This window comes from Ranitomeya imitator, chromosome 7 (genome assembly GCF_032444005.1).
Source record: "Ranitomeya imitator isolate aRanImi1 chromosome 7, aRanImi1.pri, whole genome shotgun sequence".
Classification (NCBI taxonomy): domain Eukaryota; kingdom Metazoa; phylum Chordata; class Amphibia; order Anura; family Dendrobatidae; genus Ranitomeya; species Ranitomeya imitator.
In genome coordinates, this window is record NC_091288.1 from 201,257,862 (window position 1) to 201,275,055 (window position 17,194).

General features: G+C 49.1%; 1 protein-coding gene across 2 annotated transcripts in view; it reads right to left on the bottom strand.

Annotated features, from left to right (window-relative positions):
* The window catches only part of USP31 (ubiquitin specific peptidase 31), a 48,681-nt gene extending 42,569 nt beyond the window's left edge, over positions 1-6,112 (bottom strand). For both annotated transcript variants that reach the window (XM_069734350.1, XM_069734349.1), the window contains exon 1: positions 5,465-6,112. In XM_069734350.1, coding sequence (XP_069590451.1) covers positions 5,465-5,986 — 522 coding nt within the window. In that variant the 5' untranslated portion in view covers positions 5,987-6,112. The remainder of the gene's footprint in view (positions 1-5,464) is intronic.
* Between the last annotated feature and the right edge of the window lie 11,082 nt (positions 6,113-17,194).

Below are 17,194 nucleotides of genomic sequence, written 5' to 3' on the forward strand. Positions count from 1 at the left end.
TTCTCTCAGCGTCAGACTATATTCACATAAGAGTTTTTTTTAAGTCATTCAGAAAGGATGAGGTTTTCAAGCAAAAACTACTTCAAGAAATTCATATTTCGAGAAGTTTTTGGAGTTTTCTGTTTTCTTTTCTGCAGCCTTTTGATTGGACAGTGCCTTGTTTGGAGTGGATTCCGTCAGGATCCGCTTCAAACAAATGATATGCACTTTTTTTTTCCACTAGGTAGTTTCCTAAATATCTTCATGAAAAAAAACACACAAGAAAAACAAAAAAAACAAAAACAAACAAAAACTCAGAAGAACAGCACAGTGAATTTCTCAAATAAATTAATAGGAAGAGTTCTCCAATCCATTTTGGAAATTAATTTGGAAAGTATTTGGGAGCAGATCCACTCCCAAAACAATCCTAAAAAAAAACCTCTTGAGTGCACATAGCCTCAGAGATACCAGAGGGGAGCAGGAGAGGTTGTACATGGAACATCGGAGAGTGGGAGAAACAGTCAAGTGTCCAGAGAAGGCTAAAGATAGATAGATGAACAGAAAGAGGGGAGAACTTGCTGAAGACTTCAGGGTGGAGGAACCACACACACCTCACCATCACTGTGTCAGCACAACGGAGAGGAGATCTCTCAATGGCTGTAGAGCTGGGGGAAATCAGTGCAGACATGAAGCTGTGCTGGCAGATGAGAGCTAGTGAAGGCAACAGCACCCAGGGCACACATACCTCATATCCAGCATGTATTACTGACATGGAGCAAGTTACAATCTGCAAATCAGGAAGGGCTGAAAACGAATTAAGTTATTGAGATTGTAGCCAGATGTAAAAGAAACTACTTACATTATCTAAACATCATTTCTCCCTTTTATAAGGCATCCATAGCCTTTACCAGGTCCCAAACTACATCCATTGATACGTGCAGTATTGGGGCTTACAGACAGGTGTTGGGAGAACCCAGTTACATTTGCAAACATCCCCAAAACCACAGAAAAAAATTGATTCACTAGTGGTATTATAATGCTGATCTGAAGTGGCTGAGAACAGAGCAACTGATTTAATTTAACAGGATAACTAAAGATGACAGATTCAGAGTACCAGATCACCCCATAAGCAACGTGACACCTCCAAGGAACCAGAAGTCCAAGCACAGATTGAGAGAGATGGGAGGTGCTGGAAATTGTAGTACCATGGGGGTTGGGGAATGTGATTCATAGTACTTCCAAGGAAGGACAATACAACTAAAGCAACGTAGGTTGGTGATGTTAGGGCTCGCAGTGGCCCAGGCTGGAGACGTTGGGGCTCTAGTGATGATGACGGGGATCGCAGTGGCAGGTCGGTGACGTCAGGGATTGCAGTGGCAGGTTGGTGACATTGGGGCTGTACTGTTGATGTTGGGGCTCGCAGTGGCAGGTCGGTGACGTTGGGGCTGTAGTGATGATGTTGGGGATAGCAGTGGCAGGTCGGTGACGTCGGGGATCGCAGTGGCAGGTCGGTGACATTGGGGCTGTAGTGTTGATGTTGGGGCTCGCAGTGGTAGGTCGGTGACGTTGGGGCTGTAGTGATGATGTTGGGGGTCGCAGTGGCAGGTAGGTGACATTGCGGCTGTAGTGATGATGTTGGGGATCGCAGTGGTAGGTCGGTGACGTTGGGGCTGTAGTGATGATGTTGGGGCTCGCCGTGGCAGGTAGGTGACATTGCGGCTGTAGTGATGATGTTGGGGATCGCAGTGGTAGGTCGGTGACGTTGGGGCTGTAGTGATGATGTTGGGACTCGCAGTGGCAGGTCAGTGATGTTGGGGCTGTAGTGATGATGTTGGGGATAGCAGTGGCAGGTCGGTGACGTTGGGGCTGTAGTGATGATGTTGGGACTCGCAGTGGCAGGTCGGTGACGTTGGGGCTGTAGTGATGATGACGGGGATCGCAGTGGCAGGTCGTGACGCCGGGGCTGTAGTGATGATGTTGGGGATCACAGTGGCAGGTCGGTGACGTCAGGGATTGCAGTGGCAGGTCGGTGACGTCGGGGATCACAGTGGCAGGTCGGTGACATTGGGGCTGTAGTGATGATGTTGGGGCTCGCAGTGGCAGGTCGGTGACGCTGGGGCTGTAGTGATGATGTTGGGGCTCGCAGTGGCAGGTCGGTGACGCTGGGGCTGTAGTGATGATGTTGGGGCTCGCAGTGGCAGGTCGGTGACGTTGGGGCTGTAGTGATGATGTTGGGGCTGTAGTGATGTTGGGGCTCGCAGTGGCAGGTCGGTGACGTTGGGGCTGTAGTGTTGATGTTGGGGATCGCAGTGGCAGGTCGGTGACGTTGGGGCTGTAGTGTTGATGTTGGGGCTCGCAGTGGCAGGTCGGTGACTTTGGGGCTGTCGTGATGATGTTGGGGCTGTAGTGATGATGTTGGGGCTCGCAGTGGCAGATCGGTGACGTCGGGGCTGTAGTGATGATGTTGGGGCTCGCAGTGGCAGGTCGGCGATGTCGGGGATCACAGTGGCAGGTCTGTGACGTTGGGGCTGTAGTGATGATGTTGGGGCTCGCAGTGGCAGGTCGGTGATGTCGGGGATCGCAGTGGCAGGTCGGTGACTTTGGGGCTGTCGTGATGATGTTGGGGCTGTAGTGATGATGTTGGGGCTCGCAGTGGCAGATCGGTGACGTCGGGGCTGTAGTGATGATGTTGGGGCTCGCAGTGGCAGGTCGGCGATGTCGGGGATCACAGTGGCAGGTCTGTGACGTTGGGGCTGTAGTGATGATGTTGGGGCTCGCAGTGGCAGGTCGGTGATGTCGGGGATCGCAGTGGCAGGTCGGTGACGTTGGGGCTGTAGTGATGATGTTGGGGATAGCAGTGACAGGTCAGTGACGTCGGGGATCGCAGTGGTAGGTCGGTGACGTTGGGGCTGTAGTGATGATGTTGGGGCTCACAGTGGCAGGTCGGTGACGTCGGGGCTGTAGTGATGATGTTGGGGCTCGCAGTGGCAGGTCGGCGATGTCGGGGATCGCAGTGGCAGGTCTGTGACGTTGGGGCTGTAGTGATGATGTCGGGGATCGCAGTGGCAGGTCTGTGACGTTGGGGCTGTAGTGATGATGTCGGGGATCGCAGTGGCAGGTCTGTGACGTTGGGGCTGTAGTGATGATGTTGGGGCTCGCAGTGGCAGGTCGGTGATGTCGGGGATCGCAGTGGCAGGTCTGTGACGTTGGGGCTGTAGTGATGATGTTGGGGATAGCAGTGACAGGTCAGTGACGTCGGGGATCGCAGTGGTAGGTCGGTGACGTTGGGGCTGTAGTGATGATGTTGGGGCTCGCAGTGGCAGGTCAGTGACGTTGGGGCTGTAGTGATGATGTTGGGGCTCGCAGTGGCAGGTCGGTGACATTGGGGCTGTAGTGATGATGTTGGCGACAGCAGTGGCAGGTCGGTGACGTCGGGGATCGCAGTGGCAGATCGGTGACGTTGAGGCTGTAGTGATGATGATAGGGCTCACAGTGGCAGGTCGGTGACGTTGGGGCTGTAGTGATGATGTTGGGGATAGCAGTGACAGGTCAGTGATGTTGGGGCTGTAGTGATGATGTTGGGGATCACAGTGGCAGGTCAGTGATGTTGGGGCTGTAGTGATGATGTTGGGGATCGCAGTGGCAGGTCGGTGATGTTGGGGCTGTAGTGATGATGTTGGGGTTCGCAGTGGCAGGTCGGTGACGTTGGGGCTGTAGTGATGATGTTGGCGACAGCAGTGGCAGGTCGGTGACGTTGGGGCTGTAGTGATGATGTTGGCGACAGCAGTGGCAGGTCGGTGACATCGGGGATCGCAGTGGCAGGTCGGTGACGTTGGGGCTGTAGTGATGATGTTGGCGACAGCAGTGGCAGATCGGTGACTTTGGGGCTGTAGTGATGATGATAGGGCTCGCAGTGGTAGGTCGGTGACATTGGGGCTGTAGTGATGATGTTGGGGCTCGCAGTGGCAGGTCAGTGATGTTGGGGCTGTAGTGATGATGTTGGGGATCGCAGTGGCAGGTCGGTGACGTTGGGGCTGTAGTGATGATGTTGGGGTTCGCAGTGGCAGGTCGGTGACGTTGGGGCTGTAGTGATGATGTTGGCGACAGCAGTGGCAGATCGGTGACGTTGGGGCTGTAGTGATGATGTTGGCGACAGCAGTGGCAGATCGGTGATGTTGGGGCTGTAGTGATGATGATAGGGCTCACAGTGGCAGGTCAGTGACGTTGGGGCTGTAGTGATGATGTTGGGGATCGCAGTGGCAGGTCGGTGACGTTGGGGCTGTAGTGATGATGTTGGGGCTGTAGTGATGATGTTGGGGCTCGCAGTGGCAGGTCGGTGACGTTGGGGCTGTAGTGATGATGTTGGGGCTCGCAGTGGCAGGTCGGTGACGTCGGGGATCGCAGTGGCAGGTCGGTGACGTTGGGGCTGTAGTGATGATGTTGGGGATAGCAGTGACAGGTCAGTGACGTCGGGGATTGCAGTGGTAGGTTGGTGACGTTGGGGCTGTAGTGTTGATGTTGGGGGTCGCAGTGGCAGGTCAGTGACGTTGGGGCTGTAGTGATGATGTTGGGGATAGCAGTGGCAGGTCGGTGACGTCGGGGATCGCAGTGGTAGGTTGGTGACGTTGGGGCTGTAGTGATGATGTTGGGGGTCGCAGTGGCAGGTCAGTGACGTTGGGGCTGTAGTGATGATGTTGGGGATAGCAGTGACAGGTCAGTGACGTCGGGGATCGCAGTGGTAGGTTGGTGACGTTGGGGCTGTAGTGATGATGTTGGGGATCGCAGTGGCAGGTCGATGACGTCGGGGATCGCAGTGGTAGATCGGTGACGTTGAGGCTGTAGTGATTATGTTGGGAATAGCAGTGACAGGTCGGTGACGTTGGGGCTGTAGTGATGATGTTGGCGACAGCAGTGGCAGGTTGGTGACGTCGGGGATCGCAGTGGTAGATCGGTGACGTTGAGGCTGTAGTGATGATGTTGGGGATAGCAGTGGCAGGTCGGTGACATCAGGGCTGTAGTGACGATGTCGGGGCTCGCAGTGACGATGTCGGGGCTCGCAGTGACGATGTCGGGGCTCGCAGTGACGATGTCGGGGCTCGCAGTGACGATGTCGGGGCTCGCAGTAGGGATGAAGGGGCTCGCAGGGACGGTGTCGAGGCTCGCGGTGACGGTGTCGGGGCTCGCAGTAGGGATGAAGGGGCTCGCAGTGATGATGTCGGGGCTCGCAGTAGGGATGATGGGGTTCGCAGTGACGATATCGGGGCTCGCAGGGACGGTGTCGAGGCTCGCGGTGTCAGGGCTCGCGGTGACGATGTCGGGGCTCGCAGTAGGGATGAAGGGGCTCGCAGTGATGGTGTCGAGGCTTGCGGTGATGGTGTCAGGGCTCGCGGTGTCAGGGCTTGCAGTGGCGGTGTCGGGGCACGCGGTGACGATGCTGGGGCTTGCTGGGAACAGTAGTCCCCACAGTCCCTGTAGCCCCGCTCACCTTGAACTCCCGGCTGTGCTGCGGGGTGTACTCCATGGTCCACAGGGAGCGCAGCAGTTTGGCCAGCTGCTCGGTCACCTCGCCCCGGTCCGGGGTCCCCGGGCTGGGTAGGGGGCTCCCCGAGGCCTCGCTCTCCTTGTACTGCTCCAGCCCCAGGAACTCGGCGAACAGGTCGGTGTTGCTGAGGCACTGCAGCACGGCGTTCATGAAGCAGGTGTTCCCGTGGTTCTTGAGGCCGGACAGGCCGGGCAGGCGGCTGGGGCTCGGGCAGGGGAGCGGCGGCGGCAGCGGGGACTCCGGGGCCTGCGGCTGGGGGCGGGCGGGGGAGCCGCTCTTGTCCCGGGCGGCGGTGTTGGTGGCGGCATCCTCCTGCTCATTACTGAGGTGGGACAAGGCGCTGAGCGTCCGCAGGAAGCGGCTCACTAACCCGCCGCGCCGCCAGAACAGCTTCTTCCCCAAGGAGACCTTCTTCTCCTTCCCGCCACCGGCCGCCGCCGGGGCAGCACCCGCCACCTGCGACATGAGAGCATTCCCCTCCGGGCCCCGGGGCTGCCAGTCACAGGGAGGCGCAGCGCTCACTTCCGGTCGGGGGGCACCCTGCTAAACTGTCCCCCCAGCGTGGACGGGACCAGATCTCAGACGCTCCTGGAACGGCTGGTGACGTAGGTGTCACGTGGCCACAGACCGGTCACATGACCTGTGTGTTGTCTTCCTCCTCAGTGGAACGCACGGAGCATGTGCAGCTGTCGGGGCCGAGCTGTGGTGGTCGCGGGGGTCGGGGCGTGGACATTGGGCCCTTCTCTTCACTCTCCAAGAGCTGTCACTTTTTTTTCTCAGAACTTATTTTTTTTTTTTAGCTCCGAGTTGTAGTTTATTTTTAGCACTTTGGGACTTTTTGATCCTTTTCATCCATTTTTTTTTTTTACCAAAGACTAAAGAGACCAAAAAAAATGCATTTTTTTTCCTACATTTTTTACTAATAAGATTCTGATAAAAATGATTTCTTTATTAGTTTGACGTAAGAAATAGCTGGAACATGTGGAGTTTTTCACGGTCCGCCGTATCCGGAAAAAAAGAAACGAAGATTGGATGAATGAGAAAAAAGGTCTTTATTGACGACGCGTTTCAGGGGTCTTCTAATAGGGAGACGCACAGTCACATAACATGGTGAACAGATAGCCCCCCGCAATCACTGGACGGGGCATTAGTGTCCAGAAATAATAAAACATGGGATAATATCATTCTAGAAAATAATCCACTAAAAGCCAGAATGTAAACTATGTTCTAATATATTCCCGATCCTTCCACAACTCCATTATCCAACCAACGGCCTCCAAACTGGAAGGAGAGGGACGAACGACCACAGGCGGGATACTAGAAATAGTATATATTACGTCATACAGTATATACATATATATATATATATATATATATATATATATATATATATATATATATATATACAAAATGGCTTGTCTAAACCTTTTTTTACAGAACATTCAATGGATCCTGGGGGTCTTCTCTTGTTTGATAACATTGTAACAAATACCAGCAACAGTCACCAAAAACTAATTAACCATAAATCCTATTAAAGATTAAACTTTGCGCACTGTCCCCTGAAGGGTTAAATGAAACCATTGAGAACACTTGTTGAATTGCTTTTATGATAAAATATATATATAAAATATATATATATTATAATCTCCTTCATCCGGCTGACTAGGTACAATTGTAACTATTCCGTTTTAAAATTGCAATAACTTTTTTTTTCGAAAAGCCGTAGAGGGCTGAAATTTCATGACATTGCTGCAGTTTTGGTCCAGAATATATTGGCCAAATATCACAGTGGAGTTATATATGAAAGTACAATTGTACCTCTGCAGCCTGTTAAGGTTGTAAAATTATGCAGCCTGACAAAGGATATATATATATATATATATATATATATGTATATAGTACTTTCTCTGTATGTTTATCTCATATGTTTTAGTTGCAAAAAAGTTTTACTATTTCTGATTACCGTACTTAAGCCACAGGCACACGGTCAGTATTTGATCAGTATTTTACATCAGTATTTGTAAGGCAAAACCAGAAGTGGGGGGAGAATACAGAAGTGGTAAATATGTTTCTATTATACTTTTCCTCTGATTTTTCCACTCTTGATTTTGGCTTACAAATACTGATGTAAAATACTGACCGTGTGAACGTGGCCTAGTGCTCCATCCAATTATCCATGTCCGCTGTTTGCTGGTGGCCATCCAATCATTTTGTTATTCCTATTCACCATATCATATGATCGTGCTTCTCCCTGTTAGAACAACTCCGATTCGCGTTGTCAGTATAGACCCTTATTTCCCTCATTCATGCCACATATTCCAGATGCCTCTTCTGTCTCTTGCTGTCCGCTATGTAATACCACTGTGCATTTCCTTTTTTTTGTACCCGAGAAAATAGAACAACTCTGAAACGCGTTGTCAATAAAGACCCCCTTTTCCCATTCATCTGGTCACCTTGTTTCTTCTGAACTTGGCAGCGCCGAAAACTCACCACATCTCCAGCTTCTCTTCTATCAAGGCTCGAGTCTCACCTGGTCAGGTACCGTGGGTGGAGCAGCGGCCACGTTCATACCTGTTTTCAAGCCTTGTGCAGGGTTGTACTTGCCTTTGCACAACCTTACAGGTGAGCTGGTCCTGCGAGTCCCATTTCCTTGTCTTACCCCACTGATTTCACACATGCGGTGGCCCTGCTTTTTTTTTTAGTTTTATTCGGACAATGCTTCATGCGGCCACAAGTGTTATTTTTTTTACTTAGAATTTAATAATATTCCTGTCAAAGAAGAAGCTATAGTAACTTTTATGTTTTTTAAATATTTGTCATTGTTTTTTCCATTTTTATCGGTGTTAAGTAGAGTTAAACCTGTGATTGCTTGTATAATATAGTGCAGATCTCCTAGGTGTAAAAACACAGCAGTCAGGTAGCCATTAGTAGGCGTACGGCTGTCATGACGGCATTATTGGCATCCCATTTTCACCCTCTGAAATGCTCCTTTCCACCTGTCCTCCATGTGTAGTGTGGGGTCTGTCACTCTCTACCTGTTCTCCATGTGTAGTGTGGGGTCTGTCACTCTCTACCTGTTCTCCATGTGTAGTGTGGGGTCTGTCACTCTCTACCTGTCCTCCATGTGTAGTGCGGGGTCTGTCACTCTCTACCTGTTCTCCATGTGTAGTGCGGGGTCTGTCACTCTCTACCTGTTCTCCATGTGTAGTGTGGGGTCTGTCACTCTCTACCTGTTCTCCATGTGTAGTGTGGGGTCTGTCACTCTCTACCTGTTCTCCATGTGTAGTGCGGGGTCTGTCGCCCTCTACCTGTCCTCCATGTGTAGTGTGGGGTCTGTCACTCTCTACCTGTTCTCCATGTGTAGTGTGGGGTCTGTCACTCTCTACCTGTTCTCCATGTGTAGTGCGGGGTCTGTCGCCCTCTACCTGTCCTCCATGTGTAGTGCGGTGTCTTTCACTCTCTACCTGTCCTCCATGTGTAGTGTGGGGTCTGTCACTCTCTACCTGTTCTCCATGTGTAGTGTGGGGTCTGTCACTCTCTACCTGTTCTCCATGTGTAGTGCGGGGTCTGTCGCCCTCTACCTGTCCTCCATGTGTAGTGTGGGGTCTGTCACTCTCTACCTGTTCTCCATGTGTAGTGTGGGGTCTGTCGCCCTCTACCTGTCCTCCATGTGTAGTGTGGGGTCTGTCGCCCTCTACCTGTCCTCCATGTGTAGTGTGGGGTCTGTCACTCTCTACCTGTTCTCCATGTGTAGTGCGGGGTCTGTCGCCCTCTACCTGTCCTCCATGTGTAGTGTGGGGTCTGTCACTCTCTACCTGTTCTCCATGTGTAGTGTGGGGTCTGTCGCCCTCTACCTGTCCTCCATGTGTAGTGTGGGGTCTGTCGCCCTCTACCTGTCCTCCATGTGTAGTGTGGGGTCTGTCACTCTCTACCTGTCCTCCATGTGTAGTGTGGGGTCTGTCGCCCTCTACCTGTCCTCCATGTGTAGTGTGGGGTCTGTCGCCCTCTACCTGTCCTCCATGTGTAGTGTGGGGTCTGTCACTCTCTACCTGTTCTCCATGTGTAGTGCGGGGTCTGTCACTCTCTACCTGTCCTCCATGTGTAGTGTGGGGTCTGTCACTCTCTACCTGTCCTCCATGTGTAGTGTGGGGTCTGTCGCTCTCTACCTGTCCTCCATGTGTAGTGTGGGGTCTGTCCCTCTCTACCTGTCCTCCATGTGTAGTGCAGGATCTGTCGCTCTCTACCTGTCCTCCATGTGTAGTGTGGGGTCTGTCGCTCTCTACCTGTCCTCCATGTGTAGTGCAGGATCTGTCGCTCTCTACCTGTCCTCCATGTGTAGTGCAGGATCTGTCGCTCTCTACCTGTCCTCCATGTGTAGTACGGGGTCTGTCACTACCTGTCCTCCATGTGTAGTACGGGGTCTGTCCCTCTCTACCTGCCCCTCATGTGACATGCTGTCACTTGTAGTACCACTTCTAGAGCAGAAGGTATTTAGCAGTGCTGTCCTGAACATTGGGTGCCTAAATTATTGAATGTGACTTGTATTGCAATCTAACAGAGGAGAGTGGTAAAGTCACGTGTCTCCTCTTCTGTCTACTGCCTGTCGGCAAGTGTAATCTAATTCTAGCATCAGAGATGTTGAGACCGATGACTGGGAGTGAGAGCTGGTCTTTGACTATAAACAGGATTTGGGGGGTCTTTATTTACAAGAAGTGGGGGGCATTCTTTTATCTCTGTGCTCTTGCTCTCCTGTCTGTCAAACTACATACAGGTAAAACCAAGAATCGAGCATTCAGTTCAGGGTAAGCACATTATTGGACAAGAGCAAATGCGTGCTGGAAAGTGAAGAAATGGAACTTCTAGCACCTATAATGCTGACAGAATGCAGATGAAGAGGAACCACTGAATAAAAGGGGACAGCAAGTTACAGAACTACATGTAACATAGTAACATAGTTAGTAAGGCCGAAAAAAGACATTTGTCCATCCAGTTCAGCCTATATTCCATCATAATAAATCCCCAGATCTACGTCCTTCTACAGAACCTAATAATTGTATGATACAATATTGTTCTGCTCCAGGAAGACATCCAGGCCTCTCTTGAACCCCTCGACTGAGTTCGCCATCACCACCTCCTCAGGCAAGCAATTCCAGATTCTCACTGCCCTAACAGTAAAGAATCCTCTTCTATGTTGGTGGAAAAACCTTCTCTCCTCCAGACGCAAAGAATGCCCCTTGTGCCCGTCACCTTCCTTGGTATAAACAAATCCTCAGCGAGATATTTGTATTGTCCCCTTATATACTTATACATGGTTATTAGATCGCCCCTCAGTTGTCTTTTTTCTGGACTAAATAATCCTAATTTCGCTAATCTATCTGGGTATTGTAGTTCTCCCATCCCCTTTATTAATTTTGTTGCCCTCCTTTGTACTCTCTCTAGTTCCATTATATCCTTCCTGAGCACCGGTGCCCAAAACTGGACACAGTACTCCATGTGCGGTCTAACTAGGGATTTGTACAGAGGCAGTATAATGCTCTCATCATGTGTATCCAGACCTCTTTTAATGCACCCCATGATCCTGTTTGCCTTGGCAGCTGCTGCCTGGCACTGGCTGCTCCAGGTAAGTTTATCATTAACTAGGATCCCCAAGTCCTTCTCCCTGTCAGATTTACCCAGTGGTTTCCCGTTCAGCGTGTAATGGTGATATTGATTCCTTCTTCCCATGTGTATAACCTTACATTTATCATTGTTAAACCTCATCTGCCACCTTTCAGCCCAAGTTTCCAACTTATCCAGATCCATCTGTAGCAGAATACTATCTTCTCTTGTATTAACTGCTTTACATAGTTTTGTATCATCTGCAAATATCGATATTTTACTGTGTAAACCTTCTACCAGATCATTAATGAATATGTTGAAGAGAACAGGTCCCAATACTGACCCCTGCGGTACCCCACTGGTCACAGCGACCCAGTTAGAGACTATACCATTTATAACCACCCTCTGCTTTCTATCACTAAGCCAGTTACTAACCCATTTACACACATTTTCCCCCAGACCAAGCATTCTCATTTTGTGTACCAACCTCTTGTGCGGCACGGTATCAAACGCTTTGGAAAAATCGAGATATACCACGTCCAATGTAATGTAATATACTCGTGTTTGTAAAAGTCCAATCTACTAAAATAGAAAATGATTTAATTCATATGTTAAGAAATGTGAGAGAACTGCAATGTATTGTACAGGTGATCAGGAAACTGCAGGTTCAATTCCCCTAAAAAAAACATGTAAAAGCATTAAAAATATTTTTGAAAAATCTAATATAAAAACAACAAATATTAAAGTTTAAATCCAAAGGAGAAAAAATAGCAAAATCTAAAAAAATAAATAAAAGATTAACATGTTTTGGTACTTATTTGTATGAATAAAAAAAAATATCTAAAAATATTTATCAGATAAGGTGAACGTTGATCAATATGGCAGAATATTGCTGTATTTATGGTCATGTCATACAATAAAAAAAATGTATTTTTTTAAGCAGGAAAATAACAACAAAAAACAGATGTTTGATACCAGCATAGTTATACGGTCTCATGGCACAAAAAATTACCAGATCATTTTTACCACAATGTGAAGATTGCGAAAATAAAATAATTTCAGAATTGCTGTTTTTTGCTTTTCGATGCACCTGGAATTCTTTTTCACCTTTTTTAGTAGATTATATGGTTAAATGAATGTTGCTCATTAACACCTTCCCGACCTTTGACGCCACGTAGGCGTCATGAAAGTCGGTGCCAATCCGACCCATGACGCCTATGCGGCGTCATGGAAAGATCGCGTCCCTGCAGACCGGGTGAAAGGGTTAACTCCCATTTCACCCGATCTGCAGGGACAGGGGGAGTGGTAGTTTAGCCCAGGGGGGGTGGCTTCACCCCCTCGTGGCTACGATCGCTCTGATTGGCTGTTGAAAGTGAAACTGCCAATCAGAGCGATTTGTAATATTTCACCCATTATAACGGGTGAAATATTACAATCCAGCCATGGCCGATGCTGCAATATCATCGGCCATGGCTGGAAATACTAGTGTGCCCCCACCCCACCCCTCCGATCGCCCCCCCACCCCCCCGATCTGGCCGGTACACTGCTCCGGCTCCCCTCCGTCCAGTGCTCCGCTCCCCCCCGTGCTCGTGTCCGCTCCCCCCGTGCTCCAATCACCCCCCCGTGCTCCAATCACCCCCCCTGCACTCCGATCCACCCCCCCCCGTGCTCCGTTCCACCCCCCGTGCTCCATTCCAGCCCCCCCGTGCTCCGTTCCACGCCCCCCGCGCTCCGTTCCACCCCTCCCGCGCTCCGATTCCCCCCCCGTGCTCCGATCCCCCCCCCCCGTGGTCCCCCCCCACCCTATCATACTTACCGATCCAGCCGTGGTCCCGTCCGTCTTCTCCCGGGCGCCGCCATCTTCCAAAATGGCGGGCGCATGTGCAGTGCGCCCGCCGAATCTGCCGGCCGGCAGATTCGTTCCAAAGTGCATTTTGATCACTGAGATATAATCTATCTCAGTGATCAAAATAAAAAAAATAATAAATGACCCCCCCCCTTTGTCACCCCCATAGGTAGGGACAATAAAAAAATAAAGAAATTTTTTTTTTCCACTAATGTTAGAATAGGGTTAGGGTTAGGGGTAGGGTTAGGGTTAGGGGTAGGGTTAGGGGTAGGGTTAGGGGTAGGGCTAGGGGTAGGGTTAGGGGTAGGGTTAGGGGTAGGGTTAGGGGTAGGGGTAGGGTTAGGGGTAGGGTTAGGGCTAGGGTTAGGGTTAGGGTTAGGAATGTGCACACGTATTCTGGTCCTCTGCGGATTTTTCCGCTGCGGATTTGATAAATCCGCAGTGCTAAACCGCTGCGGATTTATGGCGGATTTACCGCGTTTTTTTCTGCGCATTTCACTGCGGTTTTACAATTGCGATTTTCTATTGGAGCAGTTGTAAAACCGCTGCGGAATCCGCACAAAGAAGTGACATGCTGCGGAATGTAAACCGCTGCGTTTCCGTGCAGTTTTTCCGCAGCATGTGTACAGCGATTTTTGTTTCCCATAGGTTTACATTGAACTGTACACTCATGGGAAACTGCTGCGGATCCGCAGCGTTTTCCGCAGCGTGTGCACATACCTTCAGAATTAGGCTATGTGCACACGGTGCTGATTTGGCTGCGGATTCGCAGCAGTGTTCCATCAGGTTTACAGTACCATGTAAACATATGAAAAACCAAATCCGCTGTGCCCATGGTGCGGAAAATACCGCGCGGGAACGCTGCGTTGTATTTTCCGCAGCATGTCAATTCTTTGTGCGGATTCCGCGGCGTTTTACACCTGTTCCTCAATAGGAATCCGCAGGTGAAATCCGCACAAAAAACACTGGAAATCCGCGGAAAATCCGCAGGTAAAACACAGTGCCTTTTACCCGCAGATTTTTCAAAAATGGTGCGGAAATATCTCACACGAATCCGCAACGTGGGCACATAGCCTTAGGGTTAGGGTTAGGGTTGGAATTAGGGTTGTGGTTAGGGTTAGGGGTGTGTTGGGGTTAGTGTTGTGGTTAGGGGTGTGTTGGGGTTAGGGTTGTGATTAGGATTATGGCTACAGTTGGGATTAGGGTTAGGGGTGTGGGGGGGTTAGTGTTGGAGGTAGAATTGAGGGGTTACCACTGTTTAGGCACATCAGGGGTCTCCAAACGCAACATGGCGCCACCATTGATTCCAGCCAATCTCGTATTCAAAAAGTCAAATGGTGCTCCCTCACTTCCGAGCCCTGACGTGTGCCCAAACAGTGGTTTACCCCCACATATGGGGTACCAGCATACTCAGGACAAACTGCGCAACAATTACTGGGGTCCAATTTCTCCTGTTACCCTTGTGAATCTAAAAAAATGCTTGCTAAAACATAATTTTTGAGGAAAGAAAAATGATTTTTTATTTTCACGGCTCTGCGTTGTAAACGTCTGTGAAGCACTTGGGGGTTCAAAGTGCTCACCACATATCTAGATAAGTTCCTTGGGGGGTCTAGTTTCTAAAATGGGGTCACTTGTGGGGGGTTTCTACTGTTTAGGCACACCAGGGGCTCTGCAAACGCAACGTGACACCCGCAGACCATTCCATCAAAGTCTGCATTTCAAAAGTCACTACTTCCCTTCTGAACCCCGACGTGTGCCCAAACAGTGGTTTACCCCCACATATGGGGTATCAGCGTACTCAGGAGAAACTGGACAACAACTTTTGGGGTCCAATTTCTCCTGTAACCCTTGGGAAAATAAAAAATTCTGGGCTAAATAATTATTTTTGAGGAAAGAAAACGTATTTATTATTTTCACGGCTCTGCATTATAAACTTCTATGAAGCACTTGGGGGTTCAAAGTGCTCACCACACATCTAGATAAGTTCCTTTCAGGGTCTAGTTTCCAAAATGGGGTCACTTGTGGGGGGTTTCTACTGTTTAGGCACATCAGGGGCTCTGCAAACGCAACGTGACGCCCGCAGAGCATTCCATCAAAGTCTGCATTTCAAAACGTCACTACTTCAATTCCAAGCCCCGGCATGTGCCCAAACAGTAGTTTACCCCCACATATGGGGTATCACCGTACTCAGGAGAAACTGGACAACAAATATTGGGGTCAAATTTCTCCTGTTACCCTTGGGAAAATTAAAAAATTCTGGGCTAAATAATTATTTTTGAGGAAAAAAAACGTATTTATTATTTTCACGGCTCTGCATTATAAACTTCTATGAAGCACTTGGGGGTTCAAAGTGCTCACCACACATCTAGATAAGTTCCTTTGGGGGTCTAGTTTCCAAAATGGGGTCACTTGTGGGGGGTTTCTACTGTTAAGCCACATCAGGGGCTCTGCAAACGCAACGTGACGCCCACAGAGCATTCCATCAAAGTCTGCATTTCAAAACGTCACTACTTCACTTCCGAGCCCCGGCATGTGCCCAAACAGTGATTTACCCCCACATATGGGGTATCAGCGTACTCAGGAGAAACTGGACAACAACTTTTGGGGTCAAATTTCTCCTGTTACCCTTGGGAAAATAAAAAATTGCAGGCTAAAAGATCATTTTTGAGAAAATAATTTTTTTTTTTATTTTCATGGCTCTGCGTTATAAACTTCTGTGAAGCACTTGGGGGTTCAAAGTCCTCACCACACATCTAGATTAGTTCCTTTGGGGGTCTAGTTTCTAAAATGGGGTCATTTCTGGGGGATCTCCAATGTTTAGGCACACAGGGGCGCTCTCCAAACGTGACATGGTGTCCGCTAATGATTGGAGCTAATTTTCCATTTAAAAAGCCAAATGGCGTGCCATCCCTTCCGAGCCCTGCCGTGCGCCCAAACAGTGGTTTACCCCCACATATGGGGTATCAGCGTACTCAGGACAAACTGGACAACAATATTTGGGGTCCAATTTCTCCTATTATCCTTGGCAAAATAGGAAATTCCAGGCTAAAAAATCATTTTTGAGGAAAGAAAAATTATTTTTTATTTTCATGGCTCTGCGTTATAAACTTCTGTGAAGCACCTGGGGGTTTAAAGTGCTCAATATGCATCTAGATAAGTTCCCTGGGGGGTCTAGTTTCCAAAATGGGGTCACTTGTGCGGGAGCTCCAATGTTTAGGCACACAGGGGCTCTCCAAACGCGACATGGTGTCCGCTAACAATTGGAGCTAATTTTCCATTCAAAAAGTCAAATGGCGCGCCTTCTCTTCCGAGCCCTGCCGAGTGCCCAAACAGTGGTTTACCCCCACATATGAGGTATCGGCGTACTCGGGAGAAATTGCCCAACAAATTTTATGATCCATTTTATCCTACTGCCCATGTGAAAATGAAAAAATTGAGGCGAAAAGAATTTTTTTGTGAAAAAAAATTACTTTTTCATTTTTACAGATCAATTTGTGAAGCACCTGAGGGTTTAAAGTGCTCACTAGGCATCTAAATTAGTTCCTTGGGGGGTCTAGTTTCCAAAATGGGGTCACTTGTGGGGGAGCGCCAATGTTTAGGCACACAGGAGCTATCCAAACGCGACATGGTGTCCGCTAACGATGGAAATAATTTTTCATTCAAAAAGTCAAATGGCGCTCCTTCCCTTCCGAGCCTTACCATGTGCCCAAACAGTGGTTTACCTCCACATGTGAGGTATTGGTGTACTCAGGAGAAATTGCCCAACACATTTTAGGATCCATTTTATCCTGTTGCCCATGTGAAAATGAAAAAATTGAGGCTAAAAGAATTTTTTTGTGAAAAAAAAGTACTTTTTCATTTTTACGGATCAATTTGTGAAGCACCTGGGGGTTCAAAGTGCTTACTATGCATCTAGATAAGTTCCTTGGGGCGTCTAGTTTCCAAAATGGGGTCACTTGTGGGGGAGCTCCAATTTTTAGGCACACGGGGGCTCTCCAAACGTGACATGGTGTCCGCTAAAGAGTGGAGCCAATTTTTGATTCAAAAAGTCAAATGGCGCTCCTTCCCTTCCAAGCCCTGCCGTGCGCCAAAACAGTGGTTTACCCCCACATATGAGGTATCAGCGTACTCAGGACAAATTGGACAACAACTTTCGTGGTTCAGTTTCTCCTTTTACCATTGGGAAAATAAAAAAATTGTTGCTAAAAGATAATTTTTGTGACTAAAAA